The sequence below is a fragment of the Nyctibius grandis genome, chromosome 6 (genome assembly GCF_013368605.1).
Source record: "Nyctibius grandis isolate bNycGra1 chromosome 6, bNycGra1.pri, whole genome shotgun sequence".
Classification (NCBI taxonomy): Eukaryota; Metazoa; Chordata; class Aves; order Nyctibiiformes; family Nyctibiidae; genus Nyctibius; species Nyctibius grandis.
Genome location: NC_090663.1, coordinates 2190619 through 2207656, shown reverse-complemented (window position 1 = coordinate 2207656; position 17038 = coordinate 2190619). Strand labels below are relative to the sequence as shown.

Here is a 17038-nt window from a genome sequence, read left to right as displayed (position 1 = left end):
CTTGCCTTTGAAGAGCTGAGCGTCAGGGTTTAATCCCTTTCTCACCTGTGGCTCAGAGGACACAAGTTTTGCAGAGTTGCAGCTAGTAGTGTCACTTGGTGCACAGATGGCTCCGTGGTCTCTCAGAGGACACCAATGTGTCCTCTGAGAGACATAAAGGGGAGATGTTCACAGCAGCTCAGTGCATCGCTATGGCACTTTGAAGGGAGGTGAGGGACTTTCCTGACTGTAGTGCTACCTCCTTGCCTGCTTTTCTGATCTGGGTGAGCCTCTTGGCAGTGAAGATTTCACATGCAAGTCTCAGTTTAGGGTGTGACTTGGCCCCCTGAACACAAGACTTGGATCTTGGCATGTTCCGTTGCACAGCGCTGGATTAAGACAACCAGGTGCTACAGCCCTGAGGACCTCAAGGAGCGGAACTTTGGATAGGAGGCAGCCAGGAGGATTTCTGTGCATGTCTTACACATCCACAGGTGTACATTTGAAAACAAGAGCGGTTTCATATTGGACCAAAACCCAAGAAAGTTGCTGCCATTTCTCAGCAACATCTGGAGCAACAAAGCAATGAAAGGTGTTCTGCAGGGAATGTGAATGAAAAGCCCTGGATCAGCTGCTGCTAAGCCTTTCTGTGCATCCAAATGCTAGGAACTAGCAATGTTCCTTGAAGGAGCACAAACCAAGGAATAAATAGGCTGCTGCAAAGCCAAGGCCTGAATACTCAGGGAGAATCTGGAGCTATTCCTGTGCCTCCTGTGGTGGTCAATCTCGGTAAGCATTTATCCTTGGAAACCTTCTCACTCTTCCTTACCATCTTCTTTCTTGGCTTGACCTAACTAGGGGTTCAGCCCCCCCGAAGAAAGCGCTGGGAGTCTTTAGCTTACCTCCTCAAGGGAAGACCTCTGAACGCTCAGGTAGTCCAAGGTCACGCACCTGCCTTCCTGTGCCCCGAGAGACCAGAGAGTCATTTGCTCTCACCCTCCAGCTGGGCTCTGGCTGCAGCTCAGTAGAGTGGGTCACTTCACCAGCCTTTGCTTAAACCACCTCTCAGCTGAGTAATTAGCACTTGGCAGGAGACAATGTCCTTCACATGCTAATCTGGACACAGGCAATTGCCTCCACCAGCTTTTCCAGGAGGGGAATGTCAGCAATCTACTCCCTTCCTATGACATGATACCTGACTCAGCCTTTCCAAAAATTGGCTGGATATTTATGTTCCCAGGGTGGTATCTAGCAAACCTTTTCTATCCTATCTTTTCCTTGCATAACTAATGAAACCCCCTGATTGAAGACCCTCTACCTTTCTGCGAGACCAGCAGATGCTCAAGTAACATGTGGGAAGGGGTTGCATTGGGCTGTCATTGAGTCCTGCCCACGGGCTCACGCCTTCATCCCTCATGGAGGAAGGTTAGCTTGGAGTGGGACAAAGTTGGCCTCTGGTTGTTTGGATGTGACAAAAAAAATACCTACTCCAAACACTTTACAGGACCGTGAATATTGATGCTAGGGTTGGGACACGACGCAAGCCAGCTGTAAACAAAACGCAACATGTGTTTCTTCCTGAACACCATCAATACATGACACATGTTTCTCTAAAAAGGAGGGCTCGAGGGGTAGCTGAGAGCTTGGAGACACACACTGGTTGCACGCTGGCCACAGGTTCAAGTGGGTGGATAATCCCTGCGAGCCAGTTCATAGCATGGTTACTTGGTCCACCCCAGAGGTGCTTCAGGATCCTCTCCGTTGAACAAAACCAACCACCTTCTTGCCAGTGCTCTGGTTTCTTCAGTCTGAATCAGGCGGGTTGTCCTTTGGGTCCTGAGCAACCCTGGAGACAGTCAGAACTCCACATCCTTTGACATGTCCTGTCAAGAGCCCCTCAACATAAGTCAGGGCTTCAGGAAACTTACTGACAGCTCATCCATCAAAAGTCTTTCCCTTCTTGGCTGGGGCAGGCAAAAGCTTTTCCTTTGCAGCTCTCATTTCTTGGCTCGACTCTCTCTGTCACCTTTTCCAAGGGAATGGTCCATAGCTCCAACACTGTCCACAGAGAGTTGGAGAGACAACAAACAAACTGTGGGGTGGAAAGGTGGCCAGGACCAAGAATGAGCTGGTTGTCGACAATGCCGATTGTATAAAATCAAATAAATTGGCAGGTGGATGAGGAGGAGGAAGGGATGCCCACACGGTCACCTCTCCTTCTCATCCCCTCCCTCCTCCCCTCCCTCACCCGGAAAAAGTTACTGGTCTGGTTGTTTTGTAAAGAAACAAACAGGAAGAGAGTCTCTGCCTGGCATATGCCTGCCCAGCTTCACATCTCAGAGAGGCTCAGCGCAGCAAGAGTGAGGAGAAACCACATCTGCAGCAGAGAGGCTGCCCAGCAGGAGGGAGCTGCTGGGCTGGAGGTCCCTGATGACAGACGATTGGAGCCCCGCAGGAGCCTCTCCTCTCCGGCCACCTGCAAGAGAAAGGAGGCGGCACAGGGTGAGTGGTGTGGTTGTTCCCCACCTTGGTCCCTCTGAGGATTTAGGGCTTGGGGACCATGCAGCCTTCCTATGTGTGTGCATGTGCAGAGGGATACAGGGCCCATCTCAACACCCCAGCTCTAGTCTGGAGGTCACCTTATCTCTGTTGGACATGGTGGTGAAGGTGGTGGTAAGTGCCATGGCATACAGCAAGGTCATCTCATGGGCACAGCACTGGGCTTGCAGCCCACAAGTTTGGACACTGGTTGGAGGTGTCATTGTGTGAGGCGGGTTGTGCCTGGATGCTCACACCAGTCAATGGAGATCCATGCAGCCCATGGAGCCACTGCTGGCCAGTGGCTTGACCCAGTGGCCTCTCCAGGTGGAGATGTCCCTTGGGTATTGAAGACATCTCCATGGGGATGGCAGATATTTCACCAAACAGCAGCTGGGAGCCAGGTAGGTTACTCCAAAATACAGTGCATGTGTTTACGCGACTGAGTCCTACCCTGAGTGCCTACAACCTGCAGACAAACTGCACCCTTCTCCTTTAACAGTGCATTGACATCTGTGGCCAAAAATTTGCTTTACTAGAGACTTGTATTTGCATTAGTTGATAACTGAGATAATTTAGAGCCAAGGCTCCGCACTGCCATGAAGATGGGAAGCAGATGAACTAATTGGTCCATCGTAGCTTTCCTTCTCGGGTCCAGGGGCACCAACCTCATTAAACATTGAACAGGGTCTAGGTTTGGAGTTGAGTCCAAAGTCAAGCCCCAACTCCCCAGTTTCCCTTGCAGTGTCATCAGGGCCCATGGTCCAACAGCACTCCTGCTTCAGCAGAGGGGTGTGTGCTGGTGTCACGTGGAGGTTGGCGATGTGGTAGGGCAATCCTTGACTGCAGTTGCTTCCTCCAGCTTCCCACTTGCTGGTGGCAGCAGCAGTTGGCTATCAGGGCTGGACTGTCAGTGATGAGGGAGGTTCACAGCTTCTCCATCACTTCCAGGATAAAGAGTTCTCACTGCAAGGTCTGGACCTCAGACCACTACTTGGATTGTACTAAGGTCTGGGGAGCACCGGCAAATCCTCCAGATCTCCTGGGTGCAAAGTTTATGGCCTGATGAAAGTATGCCTGTGCTGTGCATGGTCACCAATGCCCCGAAAAGCAGTGAGGGAAGCTGAGGCCACATTTCTGCACCTCCAGACCTGCTGCTCTGTGAAAACAGAGTGGAGGGAGGTCATCTGGATGTTTTCCCAGCAAAAGAAACAGGGAAAAGGCTTTAAAAAAACCTGTGTGTGGAAGTTCTCTGAAGGTATTGGCTAGCCCAGTGCAAAGCCCACGCTCAGTCCCTGGAGTCTAGTTAACTGACAGCTTCTGTTACCTGAATGTTCAGCAAATCAGGGTCACTATTAATTATTCAATAGTAAAATAATTCAATCTGAAAATTACCTTGGTGAGTGGCAAATCAAGGTCATTGCTTTTTATTTAAAAATAAAATATTTAATGCCTACTACTGCCATCATCAGTAAACTAAACTGTTATTTGTTTTAAAATAATTTCAATTTAATATTACCGTGATACTAACAATCTGCTGATGACTAGAACCTTTCAGATGAAATTTTCCAGTGCTTAGCAGACCTTGGTCAGTTAAGCCTCAATGTTATGACCTCCAGGATCCTCACCTAACAAGGGAAGAACCTGCATCCCAGGCAGCTGAAATGCTTGTCTGAAGCTGTGGGGCTGCCCTGCAGGAGGGTGAGGAGCCAAACCAGTGGCCCTGGCTGCCCTTCTGCATTCCTGAAAAGCCCATGGGTTTCCCAGTACTTCTAGAAAATCCATATCTCTCTGTAGCACCCATGAAAGAAAAGAGAAGGTGACCAACAGGCAGGAGGGCTGAGTCAGGGATAGGAGCATGTAGCCCTGTGCTTGTTGTTGGGAAAGAATAAGTCAGGGCATGAAGAAGAGGGTGAATCAGGGACTCCAGGAGGTGGAGGGGAGGTTGGATGTCTGCACGTAGCTGAAATGACACAGATGGAAGTGGGAGCTGAGGTGAGGAGGGCTGGAAGGATGGAGGAGGTATAGACATGGCCAAGCATCTCTTAGGGCCAGGTCAGCCCTCTCCTACCTTGGTGGGCTGGAGGTGCTCGAAGATGTTCTCTCTGAGGGTCGCCACGGCTCTGTTGGTGTTTCTCTCCTGCTTGTACATCTGTGTGGTGGGGGGGATGGATGGGGCCACAGCTGCATTCAGGTAGGTCCCATTGCCAAAGGCCAGAATGGCATTTTCTTTGTGTGGGAAAGAGATGGAGAAAAGTGTTGTCAGGGTGGTATTTCCAAGGGAGAGCTCACACATCCCTTCTCCAGCCTCCTTTGACTGCATCACCCAAACGCATGCCTGAGGGCCTTCAGAGCTCCTTTGTTGAAAACACAGGGAGCTGGACACCTACAGGCTCTTGAAGACCAGGGCATCTTCATACCCTCACTTAGAAGAAGCCTCACTGGCTTGTGGTCAGTGCTGCTGGAGCAGCAATGGGCTGGGCGATACTTACGGAGACAGATGTTGTCGGTGAAGAGATGCAGAAAGCTCTCACACTCTTCCTGCCGGTTGCCACTGGCGTTGCACGTGCACCAGGGAGCTATGCTGGAAGTTGAGTTGTCGATGTAGTTGGGTGTGATGGGGCTGCCTGCCAGCAAGGATGGAGAAGTGTTACCACAAGGCTGATACTTCAAGAAGGAACAGTGATTCCCTCCTTGCAGCTCTCCTGGGTTGCTCTGCTTACAGCCTCAGCTGAGCCCCACCATGATGGTACCTTTTAAGTGCTGGTGTCACAAGTCTGTTTTGCTCCCAGGGAGGAGAAGAGGGGCAGCCACAACCCTTTTGTTCACCCCACCACCAACAAAGCCTTCAGTCAATTACAACGTGCTATCAGCCCAAGGAATGGGCAGCTCCTGGGAACTCAGGTTCACAGAACCACAGAATCACAGAATCAATTAGGTTGGAAGAGACATCTGGGATCATCAAGTCCAACCATTGCCCTGACACCACCATGTCAACTAGACCATGGCACTAAGTGCGATGTCCAGTCTTTTCTTAAGCACCTCCAGAGATGGTGACTCCACCACCTCCCTGGGCAGCCCATTCCAATGTCTAATGATCCTTGCTGAGAAGAAATGCTTCCTACAATAACATTCCTTCCTTAATAACATTCAAAAACTATATGCAAATGTGCATAAAGGTTTCCACACAGTCAAAGATAAAGCCAAACTCAATCTCCAGAATCATCATAGACAACAAAGGAAGGATTAAACCAGAATGAAATCTTGACCCAAAAAGCTGTCAATCTATCCCATCCGTCAGGATGGACTAAGTCCAATGGCCATTGGGCACTTCCCTTTGGACTCTCTATGTGCTTTTGCTAACAACTGCCACCTGGGTCTCTGCAGCATCTGAAAACCCAATTTGACATCCTCTGAAGTCAACAACGTGGCAGTGGATGGTGATTTCCAGTGGCATCATTGGTGATGGCATTAGGGAACCCCTGACAGAGCAGATGCCCTGGCACAGTCCATTTGTTTCCACCTGAGAGAGAAGCTGGGATCTTGCAGCAGCCCATCGTGCATGGTTTTTCTCCCTCCACTGCATAGATCCTAAAGTTACCCCATGCTCATGGCTTAGGCTCCTTCTCTAGTCACTGCAGAGAGAAAGCCCAGCATCTCCCTGACATCCCAGTCTCAGCTCTCCACCTTACTGTCCTCATAGCTTTTATCTGGCCAGCTTAAGAGGAGATGTTTCCCACCCAGAGGAGATATTTCCCACCCAGAGAGCGGGAGAGGGACCAGCCGAAGGATGCACCCTCTTACCTATGATCCCTGTGTACGCCAGCAGACAGGCAGCGTAGCTGTCCCTCCGGCACCCGCTGGCAGCCTGCAGGGACGGCTGGCAGTTGAACTGGAACTCTGCGTAGCGTGACCTGATGGAGTGAGAGCGCAAAATGGGACAGATTAGCACAGATATTCAGGGCAAAAAGGGATGTAATAGCACACTGGTGGTGTTTACAGAAGGGAACATGCTTGCAAAATCCTTTGCTGCTGTAGGTGTTGGAGCGAGTCCAGAGGAGGGCGACCAAGCTGGTGAAGGGTCTGGAGGGTCTGACCTGTGAGGAATGGCTGAGGGAGCTGGGGGTGTTTAGCCTGGAGAAGAGGAGGCTCAGAGATGACGTTATTGCAGTCTACAACTACCTGAAGGGAGGTTGTAGCAGAGTGGGAGTCGGCCTCTTCTCCCAGGCAACTAGCGATAGGACAAGAGGACACAGCCTCAAGCTTCGCCAGGGGAGGTTCAGGTTGGACATTAGGAAGCATTTCTTCTCAGCAAGGGTCATTAGCCATTGGAAGGGGCTGCCCAGGGAGGTGGTAGAGTCACCATCTCTGGAGGTGGTGGGGTCACCATCTCTGGAGGGGTTTAAGAAAAGCCTGGACATGGCACTTAGTGCCATGGTCTAGTTGCCATGGTGGTGTCAGGGCAATGGTTGGACTCGATGATCCCAGAGGTCTCTTCCAACCTGATCAATTCTGTAATTCTGTAATTCTCCCCACACAGCCTCTCTCTTCCAGATGTTTTGTCAGTGCTCCTGGTCAGTGTCAGCACTCTGACTTGCTCTTTCCTGCCCACTTCTCTCATCGTCCCCAGTCTTTTTTTCTCTTCTTTGTTCCCATGTTTGCCTTGTACCAACCCCTTTTTCCTGTGCCATGGCCAGGCTAATTCTTCTTGCCCAGATTTTTGCTGCATTACTTAGGGGCGGGAGGTACTGATTGCAGGGTTTGTATTATTCGTGTCAGTAGAGCCCACCCCTCCAAGCTGGGAAATTCAAGGGGTTACAGCTGTGGAGAAGCTGTGGGAGGACTAAGCAGTGCAGGCAGGGTTAGCCCTGGAGAATTTTACTCTATTTTTTTAAAGTGCCATGATTTGTTCCTGTCTGTCCTTGTGGTTTCTGCACTGCTAGCTTTGACCGGGTCACATGTCAACCCCTTGCTCCCGCCATGTCTCTAGAGGATGTTTTATATTATATATTCAGAGACCAAGGAACCAAATAATTAACAGCTGGGCTGCTTGCAGGAAACGGTTTCCAGCCTCCTGGGAAGCAACACTCTCCCCTTTGAACCTTTTCTTCCCTGCTGGGCCTGCTTGTCTTGTTAGGGAGAGGGCAGTACCCCTCCGTTTCGGATTCCCTGGGTAGCTGGGGGAAAACTGAGCAAGAGCTGCGTGGCTCAGAGGCTTTGCATCTTTCAGAGACAGCTTCAGATGTTCTTCATCCACGTTTCTGGGGTGCAGAGGGGTGAGGGTATTAATTAGTACTAGTCCATCCTTCCAAGAGGACTCTGCTGCTCTCACCTCCCTTTGTGAAAAGACATAATTTTTTTAATTGTAATTTAAAGATGACGTGCTGGTAGGGGATGGCTGCTGGAAGTTCAGCCCAGGAGGTCCCAAAGCCCACAATAATTAGAGCCTGGGACAATACTGGGGAATGTGTCCTACACTTGCTCTTGTGCTCTTCTCCAGGTGTCTGCTCGTGGCCACAGGTGCACACATGACACTGGGCTGGGACCACCACGCTTGGTGTAGTACGGCTGCCATTATGGTCTTACACCTCTTACTAACAGATGGGCTCCACTCCTGAGAGCTGTATGTGGATTAACCTTCTGGAATATCAAAGACTTTTTGAGAAATGAAAGGGTGAAAATAATACAGCTGAGGGTGAAAATAGTACAGCTGAGGGTGAAAGTAGTACAGATGAGGTTTCAGCTTGGAGAAGACTGAGAGGGGATCTTATCAACACTTACAAATACCTTAGGGGCGGGTGTCAAGAGGAGGGGACCAGAGTCTTCTCAGTGGTGCCCAGTGACAGGACAAGGGGCAACGGGCACAAGCTGAAACATGGGAAGTTCCATCTGAATATGAGGAGGAACTTCTTTGGTGTGAGGGTGCCAGAGCCCTGGCACAGGCTGCCCAGGGAGGGTGGGGAGTCTCCTTCTCTGGAGATATTCAAAACCCACCTGGACACAACCCTGTGCAACATGCTCTGGGTGACCCTGCTTTGGCAGGGGGTTGGACTGGATGATCTCCAGAGGTCCCTTCCAACCCTTAACTATTCTGTGAAAAACACTGAGGGGGTATGCCTGTGAGTGTGCACATTGGGATGGGTCTGTGCATGTGTGCATGCATGGGGCTTAAGTGGAAACAGAGGAGGAAACCACCCTGGCCACATACCACATGGTGGACCTGAAGTGACAACTGTGACTCTGAGACTCCTATTGCAACCACTAGAACATCCAGCTTTGTAGTAGAAGTATATATTTTTATATATATGTGATTAATTTTTCTAATAAAATAAAAAAGCAAGCCATAGGTTTAGGGTATCTACAAGTGCCTGTGACTGTTAGGATAGTTTGGGTGATCCTGTAGGATGCTCTGGGCTAGGGGAGCTAGACAGTGAGGAGACAGATTGATGAAAGTGGTTGAAATCACTCCACACCACATCCTTGCTTAGCTTGCACCTTCCTGGAACTATTTCCATAGCAGGTCTTTCTTTAGGACCAAAGCCAAAACCCCATAGAAATGGTCTAAAAACCTCCAGCACAAACATCTCAGATCTTCTCCTGTCTGTTAACACCTTCTGTATAGAGTATGAGACAAGGACATGGGTCATGGGAAGGAGCCACTCAGGCAATGGCCTGTCAGTGGGTTGTGGTGTGTTGGGTGCCTCCAGACAGGGGTCTTCAGGTGAGTGCACTGGCTCTGGGCACCAGGCTGTCACTTGGTGCACGAGCCCCAGGCTTGCCTGAGGGACAGCTCTTCGTGTCGGCCACCCTGGTGTGCAAACGTTACCTGCAGACGTAGTTTTCCCGGCAGGAGTCCAGAGGCGCCAGGCAGTTGGGCTTCTCCTTGGACTCGTAGGAGCAGGCAGGAACGATGGTCTGCCGCCGGCGTTCGGCACAGGCCGTGTCGTCGCAGGGGCAGAAGAGCAGCTCGTGGGTGTACTCTGGCGGCACGCGGTCGAAGAACTTGCGCAGAGCCTTGTGGCACTTGGAGCGGTTGCAGGTGTCGGCCCGGGCCAGGCGGCGTATGCAGAAGGAGACGTACTCCGTCCGCAGCCGCTGGCACACCTCGTCCACGTTGCAGGCTTTGGCGGCATCCAGGCACCGGTTCACCTGGGTCACCTCGTTCTCAGACCCTGCAAGGTGGTGGGAGATGGTGATGGGGTTTTGCGCTGACCTCCCTGCCAGCAGCACCACCCTATGCTGAGACCTTCATCTCTGTCCTGCTCCCATCCATGGCCACCCCAGTGAGGCCACCACCCGCTCTAGGAAGGCAGTGGCCAGCATGAAGTCCACATTTGCTCTTGTGTCACAGCAGAGCCAAATCCCCTTTCCCTACTCACCTTTCCCAAGAGGTACCATGGCCACACAACAAACCTCACAGCCCAGAGCCTGCTCGACCACACTCCTACATCTAATGAATGAAGCTTTGCTCTACCCTGGGCACCTTATAACACTTTTCCAACATGACTTAACCAACTTGAGGCCTGGGAAGACAGAAATGATTAGAAAGTGCATCTACTTATGGCCATAAATGGATCCACCAGTGTGATGGGATCTCTTGTAGAAGTCCAGGATTAGCAATCTGAGTGGGAGAGCAGGAGTGTGCTGTGGGGCTGCAGGGAAGGTGGAGGAAAACTTGTAGCAGGGGGAACAATCAGGAAAATAAAGCAAAAACTGTGGTGACAGATGAGAAACAGTCTTCGGTAAGTAAACAGGGGTCTCATGAGTTTATACACCAATGACCTCCTCTGCAAGTAGGGGAATAGGTAAGAGTGAAAGATATTTGTGTAACAAGGATTTTAGGGCTCCTTCAAAGATGGTTGGGGCTCTTTTTATAGAGGGGGGAAATTCTAGAAAGTCCCTGGTAGGAGTTGGTTGAGACATTAGGCTCGGTCTGATCAGAGAGATAAGGTGAGGGTCCTCCAAATATGAGAGAGAAAATTAATTTGAAGCCATTTTTCACCTCTCTGAATTAAGCCCATGACCTGAAGCACAATAGAAGGACTTTCTCCCCAGCAGAGGAGGATTTTTCACAGAGGAAAAATCCCCAAAATGATAAATTTCCAATGCAGAGTCAAGCCCTGTCTTTGGCCAGGAGTTAAAACCAGCCAGTCGCTGCTGACAAGTGTTAAAACATCGACAGTCTCTGTGAGCACTTCACAACTGGCTGCCCTCCTTCATTTTCACTGACGTTATCAGATTCTCCTTCTCTGAGCGTTTATTTTTCCCTTCCCATTGTCCCCACTGCTTGTGATGAAGCTGGAAGTAAAAATTCCAAGTTTTGAGGTTATTTTATGATGGGTGAAACTGATGCTTGGTGTGTTCCTACCACGTAGGTACTTCCCTTTAAAAATGTCCAGAGATTAATACTATTGGAGCATCATTTTACGCTGGGGAGCTGTCAGCAAATGTGTAGGAAACAGTTATGTGGAAGGGTTTCATTACCCATTCAGTTAATGAATCACAGGGAACACGCCAGCTTTGCTCCTCTTCCCACGCAACAACAGAGGATGTGCTTTTTTTAACTCACCACTACAATTAGAGCAGAGGGATATAATTCTGATGGCACATTTTTAATAGTGGCCATATATTGTTTATGTAAAATTGGATTAAAAATGTCTGTTGCTCTGATTTGGCGTAGGGGCATGGGGATGTCATGTTTCAGCAAGTTATTGGGAATTTATTTTTTTTTGTAGATTTGAAAGAGGGTCCTTTGGCAATGTATAATCCTGGGCACTGGATAGGCACAGAGTGGCAGGTCATAAGATGTGTTACAGAAGACGTTGATGAGTATAAATAGGGGAAAAAAAAGGTTCAATCAAGAAACATCACATCCCTACACGGATGCTGAGTGCTTTGGTACATATCCCTGCTGCTTGGGGCCCATTCGCTTTGCTGCCCAACCAGTTTCAGTCTGCTTTAAAAAACTGACAATCTGTTAACCATGCATAAAAATCCCCATCCCTGGATTTTGCCATGCTCTGAAGAGCCCTGTAGGACTTCCAGTGAAAGAGGAAAAACTCTACTAAAGAAGGCCATGACCCAGCAAACAGCTTTGTCATGCTTCGCTTTCCACGCTCAAATCAGTCAAGTGGAGTCAATAAGATGTGAGGTCAGGGAGCACCCACCCCTTCCCCTCACTGCTCACATTGTCGAGGGCTGATGGGTTAATTTGCTCCTGGACATTTTCACCTAACAAAGCCTCGCTATGTTGGGGACTGCAGACATCCATCGACTGCGGGGACATGCTGCTCCTTACTCACTTGGGTGCACTCCAGCTGTGGATGCCACCCCAGAGTCAGGTGCACATTTGGGAAGAGCTGCAACAAGACTGCTGGTTTGGCACAGCTGCCAGAGACACACAAACTACCCATTACCTGCTCCCAGATGGGTAGTTCAGTAACAAAAATCGCCATCAGTAAAGCTTCCCTGCAGCTGTGGTGTATATGCAGAGCTGAACACTGGTTGTGGTGGCAGCTGTGACGTTGGTGACGGATGGCTTAACAGCCACCGCACTGACCTTTTAACTGCTGAGCTGGGGGTTCATGCCCTCGAGGGGGTTAAAAGGTGTCAGGCAGCTCTGCTCAGGTTATTAAGTGGATTACATGATGCAGAGCAGAACATGGGTCTGAGTCCTGAGGTTGCCCTCAGGGCATGGGGTTAAAGGCTGTGGCTGGGATCAACCAGTAGGTTGGGTTATTGACCTTTTTGCCTGCAGAATTTGACCCTGTGACTGATGTGGAAGTACTTTCTCATACCTAATGATACCCAAGCAGCCCCTGCTTGGCAGGGTGCCTGCATGGCACAGGTCATCCACCTGCTATGGAGAATCAACCCACCTGTGATGGCTCATAAGAAGAGGCCTTCCTACCATGTCCCTCAGTCCTAGCCCTTCACAGTATGGACATGGAAAACCCCAAAGACCGAAAGACCAAAAAGACACTGGAACAGGTTGCCCAGAGAAGCTGTGGCTGCCCCTTCCCTGGCAGTGTTTAAGGCCAGGTTGGATGGGGCTTGGAGCAACCTGGTCTGGTGGAAGGTGTCCCTGCCTGTGGCAGGGGGGTTGGAACTAGATGATCTTTAAGGTCCCTTCCAACCCAAACCATTCTATGATTCTATGATTCTAAATCACAAGTGCTTCTTCCTAAGACATGTTCTTCCACCAACAGTTCCTTACGGGAATCACAAGCAGCTCCTTGGAAAAATGATTGCAAGATCTCAGCAATGCTTTGTGAAGAGACCACAAAGGAATGCCTTGTCCATAGCACCTGATCCCACAACCAGTTCCCCGCAGACAGTGTAAGAGCATTGTCCCACCCACCTACCTGCGGTGATGGATGCCAGCCGGACATAATCAAAGCCTCTGATGAACGGCTCGTAAGGGGAACTCTCCAGTACATTCATGCCTGGGTTGAAAAGAGAAGTTAGTGAGAAGGCAACTGAGGCTCCTGAGGGATGTTTGAGATGTACGAGGTCCAACAGATGCAGTGCAGGTTTGCTTGGTGGGTCCGAAGGGACATGCACTCTAAAGGCCATAAGTAAATGGGTAGTCAGAGTCACAGGAACTGATGTATGGCCATATCCTTAGAGAGGGGAATAGGATGTAACTGGCTTTTAAAAATATATCACAGCTTTGGAGTAGGACAGCTTCTCAGGGAACTGTTGAGTTGCAATGCTCTATAGCTTAAGTCTTGGGCCCCTTTACAGGGATTGCCACTTAGGACACCAGACTGTAGCACAGGTTCTTACTCATGGGCAGAGTTCAAACCACCAGCTCCCTACATACGTGGGGTTTCCATCATCATTCTTGCTATTTCCTATATGTCCCTCTCCGGGTCAATGGTCCTCACCTGTTCCTAGGACACAGCCAGGACACACACGCCTTCATATTTATGAACATTTCTCCCCTTCTCCTTGCCAGCAGCCCCTTCTTACTTGGCATAGATCTAAAGACCCACAGCTCCCACAGAAACTTCCCTCTTCATTTTTAAGTTGCTGGGAAGCTGATTTTATTCAATCGGTGCTTCCCTTTCCTCCGCTCAACGGTCTGTAATGCCCTGTCATCCTGATGGATACCACAGAATATTATTGAAGCAAACAGCTCACTATCTTTTTTTTTTTTTTTTTTTATGAGACGTTTAGATGGATATGGACAGCAGCAGCAGATGTACTGGCTGGGATAAAAGGACTATCAAACCTCATGCTCCGGGCATATGCTGATCACCAGCTGCGGTCAGGAAGAAATAGCTCCCAGGGTACACAGCCCTGTGCAATTACCACAGGTGCATTACAAGGCAGCTTTACACCTTCATTGAAATATCTTGCATCGTTACTGACTGGAGAGGGGCCCATTTGTATGTTCAGCGTAGCAGTTTTATGTCCTGATGATATAGCACCTTATCAGAGAATTGTTATCGGGTTGTCATCATGTTATTGTGTCTCCAAATGGGAAGGTGGCTAAACACAGGCGCGCTCAAGAGAAGCTGAGTAAATAGTATGCTTTGTAAATTCCCTGAGCACACACTTCCACAATTGATTTTATAAGAGGGCTTCTAGGAAGCTTTTTACAGCCTCCTGGGTATGTACAACTGAGAAACAAAGCCCTACATGGAGCATGTGGATTGGCTTCCTTTCTCAGTCAGTTAAACACGTGTAAGGACTCTGAAACATGTGACTATTATGAAATATATTTCCCTGGGGAAATTAAGGCAAGGAAATCAAAGGTTTGAGAGTGTGAATCTGCATTGCAAGTGAACTCCGTGCTTGAAAAAGTGTGGGGCTCAGGACATGACAGCAGAGGAGAAGTAGGGCAGAGTCTTGGCAGTCTCTGATAACAGCCCTCTCACAGTCATCCCCAAGACGGAGGTCCCAAGCTGCTGGGCAGAAAGCCCATTCAACCTGGCCATCCAGCACCCACCTCCTACTCTCTATCTGGAGACCCTTGCCTGGCCCCTGCCTGTACTCAGCACTCCCTGCCATCCTCTCCCTGCTCTTCCAGCAGTGGTCCTGGAACTGGGAGTCCTCCTGACACCACTGTCCTGCACAGCCACACTGCAGATGGACTGTGACCAAAGCTTCAGGCCATGGAGGTCAGCGGGGAAGGGTTTGCAACTCAGCCTGTTAAGATGGAGAGAGAGGATTGGCACCTCTTCCTCAGGCTTCACTTCAATGCAAACAAGTTCACCTGGCAAGTAATTATGGGAAAGATTGGATCCTGGAGGGTGCTGAGGCCCCTTATTTCCCCAGTCAGTTCATATCACCATGCTCTGCACCCTGCAAGATGTGGCACCCAAAAGCTTTCTGGGAACTTGGTCAAGCAGTTCCCTTTCTGGCAAGCCCGTGCATTATAGTCTCCATCCTCTTTACTTTGCTTGGCCTTTTGGCCTGTGTTATCATCCCTGCACCTTTCCTTTCAGCTTTCAGCCAGCAGTGTTTTATTAATCTATTTCACAGCCCATGGCTGGAAGGTTCTGTTTTATTCCCCATTTTAATTTTCATGGTGCATAAAATACTCACCAGCCTGACAAGGAAGAGTTATGGCCACTGAGGTGTGCTTTTATGATGACTCTTAAAAAACGTCAAAATCCAAACTTACTAAATACTGGCTCTGGGAACACTTTAAATTCCAACTTGATGTCACCAGCCCCAAATCTTCACTAACCCAAAGACACTGGTGCATTTGAGAGCCTCCAAGAGAGTGTTTTTTTAAGTGCACGATGTTTTTTCCTCAATGCCTGTGCTTTGTATAGTGTTTCTGTAAAATCCACAGCTTTCATGGTATTGGCCAGCATACTTAGATGCAAAATATATCATGCATTTCCCCAGCGAAAGATCTCAATGTATACTGGGAACGTCATAAAGAAAGAGACCAGATTAAAAAAAAAAAAGGAAGGAGGTGTCTCAGGTTTTCAGGATTGCTTCCCTAAAAATGACATTACTGTGGGGGTCAGTAGGTCTTGAGAGGGAACAGAATACTACAGGAGTGACCTTTTTTGCAGCCAGTTTTGTGTTGGGAGCTGTGCAGAAAGCCCCAGCAGTAATTCCCTTTTAGGAAGGTCATCAGAAACGAGTACCCTGCTCAACTGACCTTCCATCAGCGTGTGGTGGATGCTCCAGTAGACACTCAAGCAGTGCTTTTCCTTTTTCATGCCTCGCTTGCACTTGCAGCCGTACAGCTGGCTGGAGAGCAGGGCCGTCACGGTGCTCCTGCACTGGTTCTTGGCATCAGGGCCCAGCTTATTGGCTCCGTTGCCTGCGATGCATTGACGGAGGGTCCTGAATTTGGCGCTGCAGATGGGGTCGTTGGTACAGGACTCGCCTGCTTGAAGGCAGTCCCTTCTCGAGCTGACAGCTTCCGCCATACCTTCTGCAAGAGAACCAGAGAGGTGGTGTGAGGGTGATGGAGCAAGCCCAGGTGGGAAATGAATTGTGTCTCCGTGAGCTGGACCAGGCTGAGATGTCCATCTTGGCGTGCAGAGATGGAAATCCCTCTCATCACCATACACTCTACAAGCAATGACCCTGCTTCTGAAATGTTTAAGTGGGCAGATCCCTCCTCAACAGGTCAACTGGAGGGTTTAAATGCCCAGGCTTGCCACTCCTACTCATGGCTTGCCCACATGACAGGGAGCACTGGCTGCTCAAGTGTGCTGCAGCACTGCTCAGCAGCGTCACAGAGGAGCAGGAGCGGGTGAAAAGAAGTTAAAGGGATGTTAAGGAGACAAGACACAACCTGAGATTGAACACCTCAACCCAACCCTCTCTCACAGAATCACAGAATCACAGAATCAACCAGGTTGGAAGAGCCCTCTGGGATCATCGAGTCCAAACGTTGCCCTGACACCACCATGTCAACTAGACCATGGCACTAAGTGCCATGTCCAGTCTTTTCTTAAACACATCCAGAGTTGGTGACCCCACCACCTCCCTGGGCAGCCCCTTCCAATGTCTAATGACCCTTTCTGAAAAGAAATTCTTCCTAATGTCCAACCTGAACCTCCCCTGGCGAAGCTTGAGGCTCTGTCATATTGCTGGGCCACCAGCAGCAGAGAGATGCATGTGGCATTCAGCTGAGGAGCTAGAAGGAATGGTCACCTCTCTCCTGGAGATCAGGTTCTTCCTGATTTGAGAGAGAGAGAGTTAGACAGAGTCAGCCTGGAAGCAGGATTGTATGTGGCAGAAATTTGACCACTTCCTGGTGCTTGCTCTTTCCTGCTTGGAGCACAAAAATCTTTCCAAATCCCTTGCTCCCCCAGCTCTCTATCTCATTTCTGCCTTCCAAAGTTAACAGCAGCCCAATGCTATGGAGACCCCAGCCTCTCCTCCTTGCACACGATTTAACTCTGCCTACATTTCCCTGAAGCTATGAATGGCCCTGTGTGGGGTGTTTTGACATGGCCCACATGCATCCCAGGAGTTGGCCCTTGTTCACTTTCATCACTTCCCCAGGACTCCCACCTTTTCATCTTGGCTTTTTCCAAGC

General features: G+C 49.6%; 1 protein-coding gene across 1 annotated transcript; it reads right to left on the bottom strand.

Moving 5' to 3' along the window:
- Positions 1–1314: 1314 nt before the first annotated feature.
- GFRA4 (GDNF family receptor alpha 4) lies at positions 1315–15917 on the bottom strand. Its single transcript, XM_068403763.1, has 7 exons — positions 15644–15917; positions 12882–12962; positions 9344–9689; positions 6322–6431; positions 5010–5144; positions 4589–4746; positions 1315–2455 (listed from the first exon to the last, which is right to left on the bottom strand). Exons 1-7 carry the CDS (start codon positions 15915–15917, stop codon positions 2309–2311), a joined length of 1251 nt encoding a protein of 416 aa, XP_068259864.1. The 3' UTR covers positions 1315–2308.
- Positions 15918–17038: the final 1121 nt, after the last annotated feature.

Bases quoted from the DNA above. Each gene is read 5' to 3' on its own strand.
- GFRA4 (XM_068403763.1), bottom strand. From the start codon at position 15,917: ATGGCGGAAGCTGTCAGCTCGAGAAGGGACTGCCTTCAAGCAGGCGAG. The intron at 6,432-9,343 runs GTAACGTTTGCA...TCACTCCATCAG, and splicing joins CGGGAAAACTACGTCTGCAG to GTCACGCTACGCAGAGTTCC. The intron at 2,456-4,588 runs GTAGGAGAGGGC...TTTCTCTTGCAG, and splicing joins AGCACCTCCAGCCCACCAAG to GTGGCCGGAGAGGAGAGGCT.